We start from the raw sequence: 17490 nt of genomic DNA on the forward strand, positions 1-17490 counted from the left end.
ACCTAGAAGTAAAGATTTCACATAAATTTAAAAGATTTTTACATAAATTTAAAATATAAAAGATTTTACACAAACAAAATCAATGTAGTTAAAATCAGAAGGGAAATATTTGGGAATTTTTTTTTTATCAAGTTTGTCTGATAAAGATACCATAGCTAAGATGTATAAGGAACTAATTAGAATTTATATGAACAAAAGCTATTCCCTAGGGTGGCTAGGTGGCACAGTGAATAGAGCGCTGGCCCTGGAGTCAGGAGGACCTGGGTTCGAATGTGGCCTTAGACACTTAACACACACAAACTAGCCGTGTGACCTTGGGCAAGTCACTTAACCCCAGTTGCCCTCCAAAAAAAAAAAAGCAAAAAATAGCAAAAGCTATTCCCTAGTATGATAGTCAAGAGATATAGACAGTTTTTTTTTTTTTTAAAGCAATCGGGGTTAAGTAACTTGCTCAAGGTTACATGGCCAGTTATTATTTCTGGGTGTGGTGCTGAGTATCTGAGCCCAGATTTGATCCAGATCATCCCGACACTGGAGCCGGTGCTCTTACTTGTTGAGCCACCTGGCCTCCCCTAAGCACTTGGGGTTAAGTAACTTGCTCAAGGTTACACGGCCAGGTGTTTCGGGGTGGGTGCTAAGTGTCTGAGCCCGGGATTCGATCTCCAGGTCTTCTCAACACTGGAGCCGGTGCTCTTACTCGCTGTGCTACCTGGCCGCCCCTAGACAGTTTTAAAAGGAAGAAATTTAAGCTATTAACAACCATATGAAAGAATGCACCAAACCACTAGTAATTAGAGAAATGAAAATAAAAGCAGTCTGGAGCTCCATCTCATACCAACAAATTCACAAAAATGACAAAAAGGAAAATGACATTTGTTGGAGTGGCTTCAGGAAGACATGTATGCCATTGCATTGTTGGTAGAACTGTGAATTGTCCCAACCATTCTAGAAAGCAATTTGGAACTAAATTTAAAAAGTCACTAAATTGTGCATATCTATTGACCCAGTGATATAGACCTATACTTCAAAGAGATCAAAGAAGACCCTTTATGTGTATAAAAATATTTATATTATAAAATATAATATTATATAATAATAATAGCAGCCCCTTTTTGGTAAAAACTGGAGAGTACCCATCAATTGGGAAATTGCTAAAAAAGGATAAAATATTAATGTAATATAATATTATTATCAATGTAATATTATTGTCCCATAAGAAATGCCAAAATGGATAGTTTCATAGAAAACTGGGAGGATTTGTGTGAACTTAGAGTGAAGTGAACAATAACAAGCCAAATCAAATTAAGAAGCATTATTATTAAATGTCTACTATGTTCTAGGCACTGTACTAAGCACTGGAAGTATAAATAATGAAAGGCAAAAAAGGGCAAAAATAGTTCCTACCCTCAAGGAACTCACAATAAAAGAGGGGTAATGTTAATCATGGAAGTTATCTGTTCCTAACGGGGTATGCTTGCACTTTCTGAGCAATGCTGGATGGACCTGTGCCAGCACCTCCTATGTCTCATAATTGACACTAAAATTCTTCAGAGAGACCTTGAGAGTGTCTTCGTGCCTCTTCTTCTAACCACCTTGTGAACGCATTCCTTGAATCTTCTCCATAGAATAGTTTTTTAGGTAAGCTTACATTTGGCATTTGGGTTAGTAGCCAGCCCATTGGAGTTGTGTCCTCTGCAGTGGAGTCTGAATGCTTGACTGTTCAGCTTGAGAGAGGACTTCAGTGTCCAATACCTTAAATGTCCCATGATTGTCAAAATCTTTCTAAGACAAAGCAAATGAAGTAGATCAGCTTTCTGCATGACACTGATAGACTATCCAGATTTTGCAGGCATAAAACAGTAAAGTCAGCATGATGGCTCTGTAGACCTTCAGTTTGGTATGCAGCCTAATACCTCTTTTCTCAAACATTTTCTTTCAGAAGCCTCCCAAATGCTAAGCTAGTTCTGGAAATATGTACATCAACTTCATCATCTATATGGACATACCTGGAAAGTACATAGTTGTCAGAAGTGGAAGTTCAGCCAAGGTCCTCTGGTTTCAAAGTCAATATTCTTGCCACTGTAAATATCTATATGTAATGGAAATGCAAATTTAAAGATCTTCCCTGCCCCTAGGCTAATGTGCACCTGAAGCCTGGGGTGGGGGAGGCTTGTTTTTCAGTAGATACTCCTTGATTGGCCAGTGAGTCAATGAGGTTGTTACATTCTCTGAGCCAGGAGAAGGTATATAAGCCCTAATGTGTAGCTTTGTTTTTGGGACTCACTTTGAGAAGTGTTCTGTGATTTGATCTGAATTCTGGGAAGCCGTTGTTGAGAGTCCCCCGGCTTTGAAAAACCCAGAATGTGGAAACCCAGATGTTGACTGGGTATGGATGTAATGGGTGGACAGTTTGGAAATCTGTCTACTTGATGTTTCTGTCTTGATAATTATGCCTGTATACTTTGAGGTTCAGGGTGCTGACCTTTTCTCCTGAACAAGGTAAACGATATATGTCTGACTGATTAAAGTAAGCTTGTGTAATGTAATGCCAAAAGAAGGCAACTTCCCAGGTTCAAAATACCAGCATAGGTGCTCTCTATTTTATTTAGTGACAAACCAAGAACAGAGAAGATCAAAACATGACATCATTCCAAATACAGCATTTACTAAGTGTGATTAAATAATCTCCAAGTACTACCCCACCCCAGGACTTTCCAATCATTTAATCAATTACAAAGTCTCTGTTCTAAATACTTCTCCACCCCTAGGCTATACCTTAATTAAGTCCACCACAAAGCCCCTCTTCTCAAATGTAGATTAGTTTCCAAACATAAGGTCAAAAGTTCCCCACCCCTGGATCACAATTGAATCTACCCCAGAGTTACATCAAGTTTAAACACAGCATTTAATACCCAAATGGAGGTCTTTTCTTCATCTTGACAGGAGGCAAGTTCTCAGCAATCTTAGTTCCTGGGGAGACAAGGCTTAGCAAGGCCATAAGATACATTGCCAGTCCCTTCATGAATTTGTCCTCTGTCTGTAGAACAGTCCTAGAACCCCTGAACACATTAGCAAAGCCCTCTCCCAGGATTTCTGTAAACATACAACAAGAAAATCCTTCTTCAGGGCTTCTGAACCAACAGAAAGGTTCCCAGACCCCTGCAACAACAGCACTGTCCTTCACCAGTGGACAGTATTCACTCTGTCTGCAGGACAGTCTCCAGACCCCTGCAACAACAGTACTGTCCCTCACCAGTGGACAGTATTCACTCTCTGTCTGCAGGACAGTCTCAGGGCTTCTTAAAAGGACTGTCTTTCACCAGTGGACAAATCTGGCAAAACAACATCAAAACAGACAGACAAAGTACCAGCAAAACAGCCATGTCTCCTCAGTCCTTGGCAGCTCAGGGGGCAGGTCTCAAAAGTCCAGGGCAATTCAAAGCGGCCACCAGCAATTCTCTTAGTCTCTCTCTCTCTACGAGGTGCTGCTTCCAAAAAAATCTTCCGCCTCTCTCTTGTCTCTCCAAATCTACATCACCAGCTCCTCCCAGTTCAGGACTTTCTTTTCACATCAACAAGCCCATCCCACAGGTGGAATTAACAAACTCTGGGCTTTAACACAATCAATTTGAAAACCAAGCCAATACAGGGGAATCTTTAATTGTCATTACTATCACACTATAGGAAGACATTTTTGTCCATCATGGTTTCCAAATTAATTTCAAATTTACTTCACAATTTTTATTTATGCTTTTGAATGAGCAATTATTTCTGGTAATTTACAGAAGACAAGCAGGGTCTTCTTTACCTCCTCATATCTACACTTCACATATCCCCATATTCTTTTTAATTACTCTTCACTGAATGCTTTGACAACATCCTTATGTCTATGTTGTGTTCATTGTTAGAATTAAAAGTCCTCTGCATGCTTATATAAACATTACTGAATACCATATTCTTAAAAGTTTTGGACATGATTTTGTTCAAATTCTAGTTAATGCATTCAACAAAATAAAAAGGCAAACAGAAGCATGAAGCATTATTATAAGCAATCGAACATACAACAGAGCAGTATGCTATATACATTAGCAATAGAATACATGATACGTGTAATAGCAATAAAAATCAATGGAATATAAAATATTAGTACAGTTAAGCAACAAAATAATCAGTATCACAATTCTGTTAGTAACTACAAGAAGTTGTTAATAGTATGTGATACCACTCCAGTCAGAAATTAATTTCCTAGCAACCACAGGCAAGATGCATTTTGAATCCTGTAGAACAAGCTAAATTGGTCAGAAGTAGAGGATCCTAGTGACAAAACAAACATTAAATCATTAGCTGGAAAGGAAATGATTCTAGTGAAGAAAAAAAAATGGCAAAAAGAAAAACCAATTGATAAGAAAGTATCAAATTGACAAGAAAGTATCAAAAGGAATACTATAGACCTCATGCAACTATATATAGAGGGAGCCCAAGTGCTATATCTGCATAAACCACCAGGTGCCACTCAAAGTTTGAGCTAGACTGCCTGGGTCTTCCTTTCAGAGACCATAGTGGGTGGGGGTGGGGAGTCTGAGTGGGAAAAGTATAGGCTTCTACAGCCTACCAAGCTCCAGATGACTGTTTTCTTTCATTACTGGTGATAATTATTTACTTCATTAAGTTCCTCCATTAGAATGTAAACTCCTTAATGGCGGAAGAAAGGGTTTCATTTTTGTAGATGTATTTTCAGCACCTAGCACAGTGCCTGACACCTAATAAGGGCTTAAATGCTTGCTTTCTTATCTCTAATTGCTAGCCACTTGCAGTTAGGAATGTGACCGTGCCATATCATGGCAGACTGACTGTGGGAAAGAACAGTCCTTTTCCTCAGGTCTCTTTCTAATGAGAGATGTGCCCTGGGATTTCTGATTCTTTAAAAAGTCTTGTCAGCACAACCAGAGTGTGACCTCTCACAACTGCTGCTTTGCAGTAGACCTTCCCTCCTTTTTTCTTCTAGCTCTTTTTGACGTTTAAGATCTGAAAATTTAAGGGAGGGACAGGTAAACACTGCATAGCTACTATCTACATCAGCAGGGGGAAATACATTTCAATACCTTAGAATGAAGCCCATGTGGGTCTAATTATGAACTTATCAAGAATATACAGGTGTTCTCTTTTAATCTCCCAACTTATCTTGGATATAAACTCTATTAGCCATTTTTGTTGTCTTTTCCAGTCCCTTTGGCAGAGAAAACTGGAAGCAAAATAAGCATTGATTAACTACACCTTTCGGTCATTCATTATTTTTGCAGAGGTCTCATCCTTTTTTATCTTCCTCCTCTTTATAAATTAAAAGATCCTACCTTTTTTGTTGTCTGTAGCCTTATTCATCATCATAAATTCACTTTGGGTTTAATCTGTTGCTTATAAGATTGTTATGCTTTGTGGTCATTCTCCATTGCCTATAGTAAGGACCTAGTGGGGAATTAGACCCTATGGACAATTTACATGACCCTACAGGGGCTTGTGATTCTGGGCAGGTCCCTAGACATAGCCCTAAAGTCAGAGAGAATGGAGAGGTCCTACCTTCAGGGTATGGAATTCTTGTTGGCAAGGCTGTTCATCCTACACTATTCAACAGCTGATACTTCTCAAGGAGAAAACTGACCTGGCTGATGAGCACTGTCACAGTGCTGGGAGCAAGAAGAGACAAAATAAACCAAGTGAGCTTTATTGAGTGGAAATACTGAGAATACAAAGGGAGGTCGGAGACGTGGAAATAGGTCAGGGTCTTTATCTGGGCTAAGCAGTACCACATATTATAGGGAGGAAACAGGAGTCTAGACCTAGTGTACAGGGACTGGTGGTGACTCACATTGGGGAGAACATCTGGGAAATTGACGGTCTAGTTTATATTCAAACTACCTAACACAAAAAGAGGACTTTTATAGCAGGTCTTCCTTTTGGTAAATCAGGGGATCTGGACTTTCCTGGCTTTATTTGTTTATTAGGCCCCTCCCCTCCCCCCCCCTCCCCTCTCTTCTCCTCCCCTCCCCTTCCCTCCCCTCTCTTCCCCTCTCCTCCCTTCTCCTCCCCTCTCCTACCTCTCTTCACCTCTCCTCTCCTCTCCCTCCTTTTCTCTGTCTCTAGCTTAACTAGAAATCCTTAGAGTACAATAATGACAGATTAATTGTTTCTGGAAGATTTGTGTGTAACATAGAGTACAGTATTGCATTAATATTTTTTCTTTGAAAGAGCTTTTCAGAAACTTTGAAACCCTGCCAGTACAAATAGAGCCCACCTGTCAATTAAATATCTGATTACCTGATAGACAATGTTTGATTCATTTAGTAGATTTGATGATGGAAGGATACCAATTTACATAGAGCTACAAAAAATGCCCATTAACAGATTATGATATTTACTTTGTCAAAATTGATTGAGGACCAGGTGACATTTTGTCTTCCTGTCTACAATAAAATTGTATCCTCTTATTTTGCAGGCAATTACTGGGGGCCTGTTTGCTATTGTAGTATGACTAAGGACTGATTGGAAACATACTGTAGCTAGTGGTATTGCTAAGACTGGTGATAATTATTATAGTAGGAACAGTGATGAATTCTTGGATCATTGTTAAAACAACAACAACTAATGGTCTATAAAATATCTTGTAAGTAAATTGTGTGAGTGTATTTCAATATATTTCATTTTATTTTAGCTGTAATAGTGCATGTTGGATATCTTTATATTGTTCTGACAAAAATAACATATAAACTATAAAAGTTTTAGTGGATGACAAATAACATTTATATCATTCTTAAAGTTTAAAAAACATACTGTATCTCATTTGAACCTCACAATGACTGTGTGTGTAAAAGTACTATAGGCATTACCATTCCCATTTTATAGATGAGGAGATAGATTAAGTGATTTATCTCTGGTCACATACCTATTACATATTAAGGTTAAGTTCTGAATCTAGATCTTTCTGATCCAAAGTCCAGCATATTTTTTAGTGCACATACTGCCTGTCATTAAAAAAAGTTGTTGAAATTACCACTAGTCAATGACAATCTCATCAGTCCATAGTACACAAAAAGCTGCTAGCATTTCCTGCTTTTCTGGTTTTAAATAAGTTGTCAGTGAATAATCGGTAGGCATTTATTTATTAAGCACCCATTATATGATATACCAGCTACTTTTCTAGGGGCTGAGGAAACAATTAGAAAAAATGAGCCATTCTCTACTTTCAAGATATTTGTTCACATTCCATGGTGGGGATGCCATATGCTTACAGATCAATAAGAATAAGATACATACAAACATACCAAGTTATTGGGAGAGGGAAGCATTAACAACTGGGGGTGGGGGGGGGAGGGATGAGGCATTTGCTTGATCTGATCCATGAAGGGACCTGGGAGTTCTCAGGGAGTGGAGTTGAGGAAGCACATGGCACATAGTAAGTTTTAATAACTGTTTATTGGCAGACTTATTGAAAGAATTTGAAGCATGGGAGATAGCTTGGGCAAAAGCTCTGATTTAGAGGATGGAACATCATACACAGTGAGCACCAAGTAGGCCAGAAAGTCCCAGAAAACAGTACATGAAGGGTAGCACCACACTATATGGCTGGAAATATAGATCTAGGTAAGGGTGCAGAACCTTTGGCCTCGAGGTCACATGTGGCCTTCTAGGTCCTTGGGTATGGCTTTTTGATTGAATCATTGATTGAAATTTTATAGAACAAATCCTTTTATTAAGAGGACTTGTTCTGGGAAGTTAGGATTCAGTCAAAGGGCTGTACTTGAGAACCTAGCGGGCCATATGTGACATTTACTATCATTGTACTCAGGATGCTTTATGTGTAAGAAATAATGTAGATAATAATAGCGTAGATGGAGATAATCCTAGAGATATAGGATTAAAAAGCATCTATGCTGTGACATTATTTCTTAAATATTAAAATACCCAGAGGAAGGCTTTCATGAAATTACACGAGCAAGAATTTTCAGAGAAGCTTCATTCACTTCTCAAACTGCCCTAGATATACAGTCCCTGCAGTGAGGCATTAAATCGAAGATGTATTTAGTTCATAATATCTACCATTGCATATAAAAAATAGAACACATTATTAAAAGAGCCAATTGTAATCTTAGCAACTATGTTAAGTGGTCCAAGATTACCCCCTCACCCAACACTCTAGATTCATACCATCAGTTGCACTTAGGGTTTTAATCCTGGGGGTTTTATCTAAAAAGGTTATTTTTCCTCTTTGACGCATTATGTCTTCATTTCAGAGTATAGTCCGGGAAATCTCCAAAATAAAACTTAGGTATAGCTTGCTTATGTCTACCAACAGAGGTTGTTAAAAGGGAGTTGACACCTCCCATACAATCCCTTTAAATAAAAATATGGATATCAGGTATGGCATAGGGAATAGAGCACTGGGCCTGGAGGCAGAAAGACCTGAGTTCAAATGAGACCTCAGAGATTATCTGTGTGACCCTAGACCAGTCACTTAAACTCTGTCTCAGTTTCTTCAACTATAAAATAAAAATAGCAGCACCTAATACAAAAGATTGTAAGAATCAATGATATAATTGCAAACTTTAAAGTACTACATATGTATGCCTGATTTCATTAATCTTATTATTATCCCATAGGCAGTGCTGCTTAGGAAATTCCCTTTTTAAAAGATTTCATCTCTAAAGTCTTGAACTTTGGAATGTTCCACTTAAAGTGACTCCTGAGGCAACCCCAAAGCTGATATTTTCTGGGAAGTCTCTGGTTAAAAAGCTAAAGCTCCACCTTTGGTTGGGGGGTGGGGGTGGGAGTGGAAATGGACAACAAAAGCCCCAAAGACTGAGGGTGGAATATAGAGACAGAGGTATTTGTTTTCCTGTTCCACGGAGCATTTCATTTGCTCCAGACACAACCTTACCTAATTCTGAGTATTCTTGGGTTGAATGAAAAATTTAAAGGCAAATTTCTCAAGGAATGGGACTGATTTTAAGCTGGGAGGGAGACTGCCCACCTAAACATTGCTTTAGATCTCTGTAAGTCACTTCTTTGCTTGATCCCAGCCTGGCTTGCTACTCTGTTCTTTTTGTCATCTCGTCATCTATCTTTGGACCTTTCAGAAACCATACTTGACCCACTCCTTGCTTGGACTACTTTCAATCTCAATCTTTCCTCTGGATGATTAACCCCCTAAAAAAACCTTGTGATAACCAATTGCCACAACATGTGAAGCATTTGCTGCTTACACTCTGGAGGTACATTTGAATAAACAGCTACCAGTATCTGCTGTCCCAAACCAGCCTATTTTGACTTGGCAGTAAAATCCCAGAAACTACCTGGTCAAGCATGAGGCAAACCTGATTTATTCTGGGCAGATAGGTCAATGGACCCTCAGAAGGTTTTTTTTTTTTCTCTCATTTCTAAGGCTTTTGATTATATGTTAGATGCCAAGTAGACGATATAACTAATGCAACAGAAAGAAATTTTTATTTGCTTGTCTATTCTCTTGGATACATTGGAATGTTTGGCCTTGATTAATAGGTCAATTATTTCACCTGTTTTGAATGTGAATTATTTTAACATGTCAGACATTTGCAATGCTGAGATCATTCACTTAAATGAAAACAAGAGACATTTTAAAGCCATATCAGTGGATAAGTATTTACTTGATGGCACATTTTAAAAAATATTTTTAAAGTAAATTTTAAAGTAAAGTAAAATTTTAAAGTAAGTTGTAATATTTATGTATCTATTTAGTTTGCTCATTTCTATCTCCCTGCTCCATTTTTGAACAAAAGCACTTTCATTTGTCGTTTTCAGCTCTGTGAACTTGTCTTCAGAAAGATTTATTATCAGCTTATCTTTTTCAGTGTTTAATATTTACGTCATCCTGTCATCCAGTTCTCTGTTAAGTAGCAACAGGTTCAAATCAGCAGCAGTCAGGGCTGTGGATTCATCTGAACTCATCTTTCGTGCATGCTTATTACTTTTTGGTCTCTCTGTGTTCCAGCTACTCCTGAGAAGGTATGTTTGTAGACAGTCACTACAGAGGAAATAGAACCAAAGGACTCCAATGGTCCGATATCTGATAGCTCAAAGGAGTCATTTGGAGGGAGAGGGATTATGTTTTACATAAAATCAAATGAAGCAGCAGTGGTTTGGTAAAGATCAATATATCAAAATTTAGCTTAATTCAATGTAGAGCTACAAAGTTCTGTAATTATGACTGTTTAACAGACTGAAACTTCTTTTAGTTTCCATCTTTGAACTAAAGGAATATTTATAATTTTGAAAATGGATTGCTTTACAAGTATATGTTTTAGAGATATTCACTCTTTTTTGAAGGCTATAAAACATTGCATTTTGTCTAATAATCTTTAAAAATAAGGAAAGGATTGCATGTCAAAGAGGTTGTCCAGATTTTATGGAAATTAGATTCAAAATAAATTATTCTGTGACTTTGTAGCAAGAAAGAATGATGTTAGAAACTAGAATCTTTAAAGACACAAATTCCTATTTGAAATTTTTACCATTATATTTAGTTAATATTTTTTTAGACTTTTAAAAATATACTTTTTACCCTAGTTTTAGAACTTAAGGTATTATTTAGCTTTGAAACATTTCCTTCTTGCCTTTCCATCAAAATGTATGTTTCAGTATGTATAAATAATGGCATATTTTCACATTTTAAAAAGATGTATAAATATACATACTCTATATGTTACTTTAAAAGATCACTCAATCTTCTGTGTCCCATACAATGATGGTGACTGACAATCTCAAGTTGAAGCATATCCACTTTTAATGTGGCTTTTTAAAAAAAATAACCTTTTTTTTGCTTCTTAGGATATTCCTAACCACCACATGTTCTGATTTTTGGCTAAGAAAATATTGCCACTATATCATGTGCTGTTTCAATATATATGATGACATTTTTTTATTTACCTTTAGCTGTATTTACATTATTTAATAATAACATTATGCAAATCTATACAATGGAATAAGTGTAACAATATTCTAATTTTTTTGTTAACATGTTCTCCCCCTCCCCCCTGCTCATACTTGCCTCTTATGTATATATATGTATATATGTAAGGAAATAAATGTATTTGTGTTGGCATTGTGGTTCCTATTCTTATAGCAGAAACAGTTTATTTTGGTAATGCAGCCTCTGCTTAGTGCCATGGAATCATGCTGACATCATTCCCATGCTCCTATCAGGACTCTTTGTCTCTTTACCTTTTTCCTTGTTCTAATTAATCTTTCTAGAAAACTCTTTCCATGTTGGGAAGGAGATGGTGGTAATCTTTTGCATTAATTTTGGAGTTTCTAAAGACTTTGGAATTCAATCCAAACTATATTCTGGGTTTTGTTTAAAAACTGAAATCTTCTATTCTTTGGTCTTTCTTATTTCCATGCTGTGCATCCTCATCCCTTCTCCCAGTTGTCCCCTTGCTCCCAATTCCTTACTTGTTAAGTATTTCTCTGCCCCCAGTGGAGTTTCTTTTGTCAGATGCTTCTCCCCCTTTTTCCACCCAACCCACACTCAGATTTCTTCTTCTCTAACTTGCAAAATGATGGTTCTGGAAAATTCTGGATTATAGTACCCTGTCTCACATTCTCAAATATAAATTGTATTCCTATCTTTCTGATTTTTTTTTTTTGCCACATGAAACCTATTCTCCAGTGAGAATAATAGTATATCGACTGTTCTTAAAACACAATGAGAATCGCTAACTTCCCATGCCTAATTCCCTTTGTCTCCTCCTTCCTGCTTAACTGAATCTTACCTACCCTTTGAAACTTCTTTTGGATTTTCCTTCAATCATTCAATATCAAACAAATAAACATTTATTAAGTACTTGCTATGTGCCGGACACTATGTCCCAGTAGTCATACCTCTTTGATGGTATCTAGTGTATTACTGTTTGCTCTTTCCATCCAGATATTAAATATGGATTTCCTCAGATGTTTACATCCCAGTTAACTGGATAAGAACATTTTTCTTAAGTTATCCAGACTAAACCAGGTTTTATTAGCTTTATTTTCCCCCTTCATGAACCCTTTGGACTCCTTATCAGAATAATGTTTTTAAATAGATGAAATAAAATTACAAAAGGAAGCCAATTATATTGAAATACAGTTGTATTTTTTTTTAAGTTCATAGGCCTCAGGTTAAGAATGCTAATCTAAATCATCTTCTGAAGAAAAAAAATTCATTGAAGTTAGTATTTTGTACTTTTTATAGGTATATAGAGCACAAGAGGGGCAGCTAGGTGATGCAATGGATAGAGTGCTGGTCCTGGAGTCAGGAAGACTCCTCTTTGTGAATTCGAATCTGGCTTCAGACACTTACTAGTTGTGTAACCCTCGGCAAGTCACTTATTCCGGTTTGCCTCAGTTTCCTCGTCTATAAAAAAAATGAGCTAGAGAAGGAAATGGAAAACCATTCTAGAATCTTTGCCAAGAAAATACCAAATGGGGTCACAAAGAAATAATAGCTGGAAAATAAAAAACACAAGAGACTTGAAGAGACTTTAGAGGCCATCTAGGATGCATCTAGAAAAGGGACCCCCAAAGGTCAGGTCAGGTGCCTTGTTGAGGTCACACAGCTGGCAGAATAAATACCAGAAGCCAGGACACCAGTATTTTTTTTTTTACTACATCATAGTTCTTACTTGTAGCTAGACATATGAGAAACTCAAGGAGAATATAATACCATTCTGCCCCATTCTTAGATAACTGGACAACTCATAAAAACGTAATAGATCCTTTAATTAAAAGAGTCACCTATTTTAAGCAAAAAAAATTTCATTGTTTAAACTGGACATTTAAAAACTTAAATGTTAAAAAATGATATGTACTAATCTGATTGCTACCCTAAGTGGTACCAGCAAGCATGGTTCCACTGAAACCATTGTCAGTAGTGCCATATGTTTCAAACAGTGACCCCAAATTTCTCCCTGGAACAAAGGGCCATCTTTTTTTAACATCAGTCTTCTGCTGATGCTGCATAGTCATCAAAGTTGCCAAAAGAATTGTGGGTTATGCGATGCATAAGCAGGTCTATGCAAAGCAAGGTAGGACTTAAATGCCACTCTTCCTGATTCCAAAGCACAGGCACACAGTGGGTATGAATAAGCAGTAACGCACTAATTCATGAAAAGTGACCAGAAGTGTCCCAAAAGATGTGTAACTGGAAAAGGAGATGGACTGGCCAATAACCTGGACATCGGACCCAACAATGCTCTGTTTGGTTTCTAAAAGATCCAAGAGATCCAAGAGAAATGCCTCCAATATGTTGAGGAGACCATCTATGGAGATTATTCGGGCAAACATAGATTAGAGTCTCAAGTAAGGAAAGGTCATAGATAGGTTGCAATTTGTACTGTTGGGGAGTATCTATACCAGTGATTAGAGATATAGTAAACTGAGGGAAAGGAAGGTGCTTTGAACTTCCCCACTCAATGGAATAATTTTTCAAAAAGCACTTTGTCCCTCCCAAAACTATATCACTGGTATATGGAGCAGATGTTCTAGGCAAGCTGGCAGCAAAATGAATTCCTATAAAGTAAATCCCATTTTTGAATTAATTTCCATTATTAAATTGGAGCTATGGTCCCTTGAAGTACCAATTTACCTATAAGCTAAGTTGAAAGCATCCCTTTAGGTGAGGAAAGAGTTAAAAAGATGACTAATTTACAGCACATTGGGTGTTGTGATACTTTTAAGCAGTTTCAAAAAAAAAAGTAAGCCTTTGAAACATTTTTGCCCATGATTAGTATCTCAGAAATTTATTTTCTACCCTTCTTTCCTGATGTCTCAGAAACCTTTTATGAGTATGTCATAGTTGTTACTAGCAGAATAAAGAATGTTTCTTTGAGATGCTCTTTATCTGAGTTTATTATTGTTATTTTTATTTTGGTTGGAACCTGTGGTCTTATTGAGACTCCTGGTGTGGAAACTTTCCATCAATGCAAATTGGAAATACAATATAAATTTACAATTTTGGAGAGTTTCTCAGGGGTACTGAGAAATTAAGTGAGTTGCTCATGATCACAGGGTTAGTATGTGAAAGAAGCAAGGCCTGATCTAAACTCCATTCTTCCTAATTCCAAGAGCTGCCATCTAACCGCTTATACCATCCTGCCTCTGGGTAGATGCATGTCCAAAAGAGCTACACCATGATGGCACATTGTTGAAGACATCATCTATTCTAGTCTGGAAGTTTGAACTTCAGGTTTAATAAGTCCAAACTCTTGAAAAAGATGTGTTTTAAATAAGAAATGACTACATGAAGGAAACTGTTGTAATAGTAGCCATTGGGTTGACAATACAACTCTGCCAAAGTACATTTAAAATATTTTTCATTTTTTTTCTTTAAAATCTTTCAGCTGTAAACCATTTCTAACAATTTTGTTTTTGCAGGTGAAACTCATTCCAAAGTAGGTTAAATTTCAACGGTATTTCATGGTCCCTTTTATCAGCAGTGAGGGTAACCAGGCACATTCATGATTTAGATTTCTCTTCTTTCAGGTTTCTTGGATGGGTATGTTGAATTGAAAAGGTGAAACAATTCTACTCTGATTATGGACTTGGAACTAATATTTCTCAGGTAGCTTCTCATGAACTAAGGTGGAAATAAGCTGGCTCAAAGACCTTGATTGAGAAAATGTCATTTTGTTATGAAGCCATAAATGGTTCCTGTATAAAGAACAGTTGGACAAATATCATCCGCATTCCCATGTACTGTGTAATGATACTTCTGATTCTCACTACACTGGCTGGAAATCTTATGGTTATTATATCCATATCACACTTCAAGCAACTTCACACTCCAACCAATATGCTAATCAATTCCATGGCTACTGTCGACTTTCTACTGGGATGTTTGGTCATGCCTTACAGCATGGTTAGATCAATTGAAAAGTGCTGGTATTTTGGAGAGGTCTTTTGCAAACTTCACACAAGCACAGATATTATGCTAAGCTCAGCTTCAATTTTCCACTTGTCTTTCATTTCCATTGACCGCTACTATGCTGTGTGCCACCCACTGAGATATAAAGTCAAGATCAATGTCTTGGTTGTGCTTGTGATGATTGCAATAAGCTGGGTTGTCCCTGCTATTTTTGCCTTTGGGATGATCTTTCTGGAACTAAACTTAAAAGGAGCTGAAGAGCTGTATTATAAGCACATTTACTGCAAGGGAGGTTGCTTTGTCTTTTTCAGCAGAATATCTGGCATCCTGGCCTTCTTGACTTCCTTCTATATTCCTGGATCTATTATGCTATGTATCTATGGGAAAATATATTTTATTGCCAAAAGGCAAGCTAGATCAATAAAAAATTCAAACCAGAAACTCCAAAATGGATTTGAAGAGAAACACCAATTTTCAGGAAGCAAAGAAAAGAAAGCAGCAAAAACTTTAGGGATTGTGATGGGAGTTTTCCTCATTTGTTGGTGTCCATTTTTTCTCTGCACAGTCATTGATCCTTTTATGAATTACACCATCCCACCATTTCTAAATGATGTACTGATTTGGTTTGGTTATTTAAATTCTACCTTGAATCCTATGGTTTATGCGTTTTTCTACCCATGGTTTCGGAGGGCCCTAAAGATGATTTTCCTTGGTAAAGTTTTCAAAAAGGACTCTTCTAGATGCCAATTATTTTTAGGACAAAATACTTAGAAATACGTTTAACTAGGGGTGGCCAGGTGGCTCAGCGAGTAAGAGCACTGGCTCCAGTGTTGGGACGACCTGAAGATCGAATCCCGGGCTCAGATACTCAGCACCACACCCAGAAATAACTGGCCGTATAACCTTGAGCAAGTTACTTAACCCCGATTGCTTAAAAAAAAAAAAAAGAAATACATTTAACTTAAAATTGGTTTTGCTACTATATTTATGAATTCTGTACTAATGTAAGAAATTAATGACTTATAAAAATGGAAACATTAATACGTCTATTGTCATTGACCTTTAAAAATTATTTACAGAAAATTAATTATGTTGAGCGTTTTTGTGCTTATCTCTTCTACTAAATATAATGGTAGCTATGATTGTTCCTAGTTTTTGGATGTTCACCATAACTTCTCTCCTGAGGATCTATTTAAAATAGTTACTTTTTCCTAAAAATCTTCAAGTAGTAAATCATTTCTAGATATTTTATTTCTTTGAGGTAGAGCTTCTTTTCAAACTTTATTGAGAATTAATAGGTCATTTTGTCAGAAATGAGAATAGTCACACATATCTATGATTGTCTTCTCTCCTTTTCTTATTATGACTTTATATACTTAAGTCAAGGACAATCAAGACACTGCCCTTTTCCTCTTGGCTACTTTCCCTGTGGTCACATACTGTCACATGTGAGTAAATGAAATTGCACCACAGTTGTGTTGTAAATACCAAAACATGAAATTTAACCTGTGATCTGTATCAGAACTACAAATTTTCTGCTTGATATAATTTTCAAAATACAAATTTAGCTTTGTTTAATGAGATAATATTAAACACTAAATAGTATTTCCAAACTGTGTAGCAGATTATTTTTTTTAATTTAAATGCTTTATTAACTGCTGATTTACATCATTCGTTTCTGCCAGATTTTGAGTTACAAATTTTCTCCCCATTTTTCCCCCACCCATCCCCCCAAAATAGGAGTCCCACAGGATATCCCCACCTCCAATCTGCTCTCTCCCATATTTACTCCCATACCCGTTTCAACTTTTCCAGTGGATCTCTATGCCTCAGTGCCTGTATATCTTTTTTTCTTAATTACATGTAAGATGGTATTAATAATAGTATACACACACACACACACACACACACACACACACATATATATATATATATATATTTGAATATTTGATTTTAAAACTTTCAATTCCAGATTCATTCCCTTCCCCCCCCCTGCCACCCACCCCCACTGGGGGGACAAGCAGTTCAGTATGGGTTGTACATGTGTGGCTAATGCAAAACAATAACATAGTAGATGTATTGTAAAAGACTGACTATATTTCCCTCCCTCCTATCCCACTTCACACTTGTTCTATTCTCTACTTTGATCCTGTCCCTTTTCAAAAGTGGGTGCTTCCAACTTCCCTCCCCCGCAGCCTGCCCTCCCTTCCATCATCCCCCCTCACATCCCCTTCCCCCCCCCTATTCTCCTGGAGGGTGAGATCCCCTATTTAGTGTGTATTTCCCTCCCTTCTCAAGCCAGATTCAATAGGAATAAGGTTGACCTATTTCCTTTTGCCTTCCTATTCTTCCCCTCCATTGTAACCATTTCCCTTGCCTCTTCTGTATGAGATAGTTTGCCCCATTCTGTCTCTCCCCATCTCCTCTCATTATATTCCTCTCACCTCTTAATTTCACCTTCTAAGTATCATCCCTTCCTGTTAAATTGGTCCCGTGCCCTCTATCTATGTATACCTGTAAACGTATATATACACATTCACATATGTATTCATATGCCCGCATAC

General features: G+C 37.2%; 1 protein-coding gene across 1 annotated transcript; it reads left to right on the forward strand.

Annotated features, from left to right (window-relative positions):
- The first annotated feature begins 9837 nt into the window (after positions 1–9837).
- TAAR1 (trace amine associated receptor 1) lies at positions 9838–15697 on the forward strand. Its single transcript, XM_069077273.1, has 2 exons — positions 9838–10032; positions 14545–15697. The coding sequence occupies exon 2, from the start codon at positions 14681–14683 to the stop codon at positions 15695–15697; it is 1017 nt and encodes a 338-aa protein (XP_068933374.1). The 5' UTR covers positions 9838–10032; positions 14545–14680.
- The last annotated feature ends 1793 nt before the right edge of the window (positions 15698–17490 follow it).

Source organism: Petaurus breviceps, unplaced genomic scaffold, assembly GCF_028583685.1.
Source record: "Petaurus breviceps papuanus isolate PSGF00001 unplaced genomic scaffold, PetGlider_PUasm1.0 90977, whole genome shotgun sequence".
Lineage (NCBI taxonomy): Eukaryota > Metazoa > Chordata > Mammalia > Diprotodontia > Petauridae > Petaurus > Petaurus breviceps.

Excerpts from the sequence above, each read along its gene's own strand:
- TAAR1 (XM_069077273.1), top strand. The coding sequence starts at position 14,681 with ATGTCATTTTGTTATGAAGCCATAAATGGTTCCTGTATAAAGAACAGT.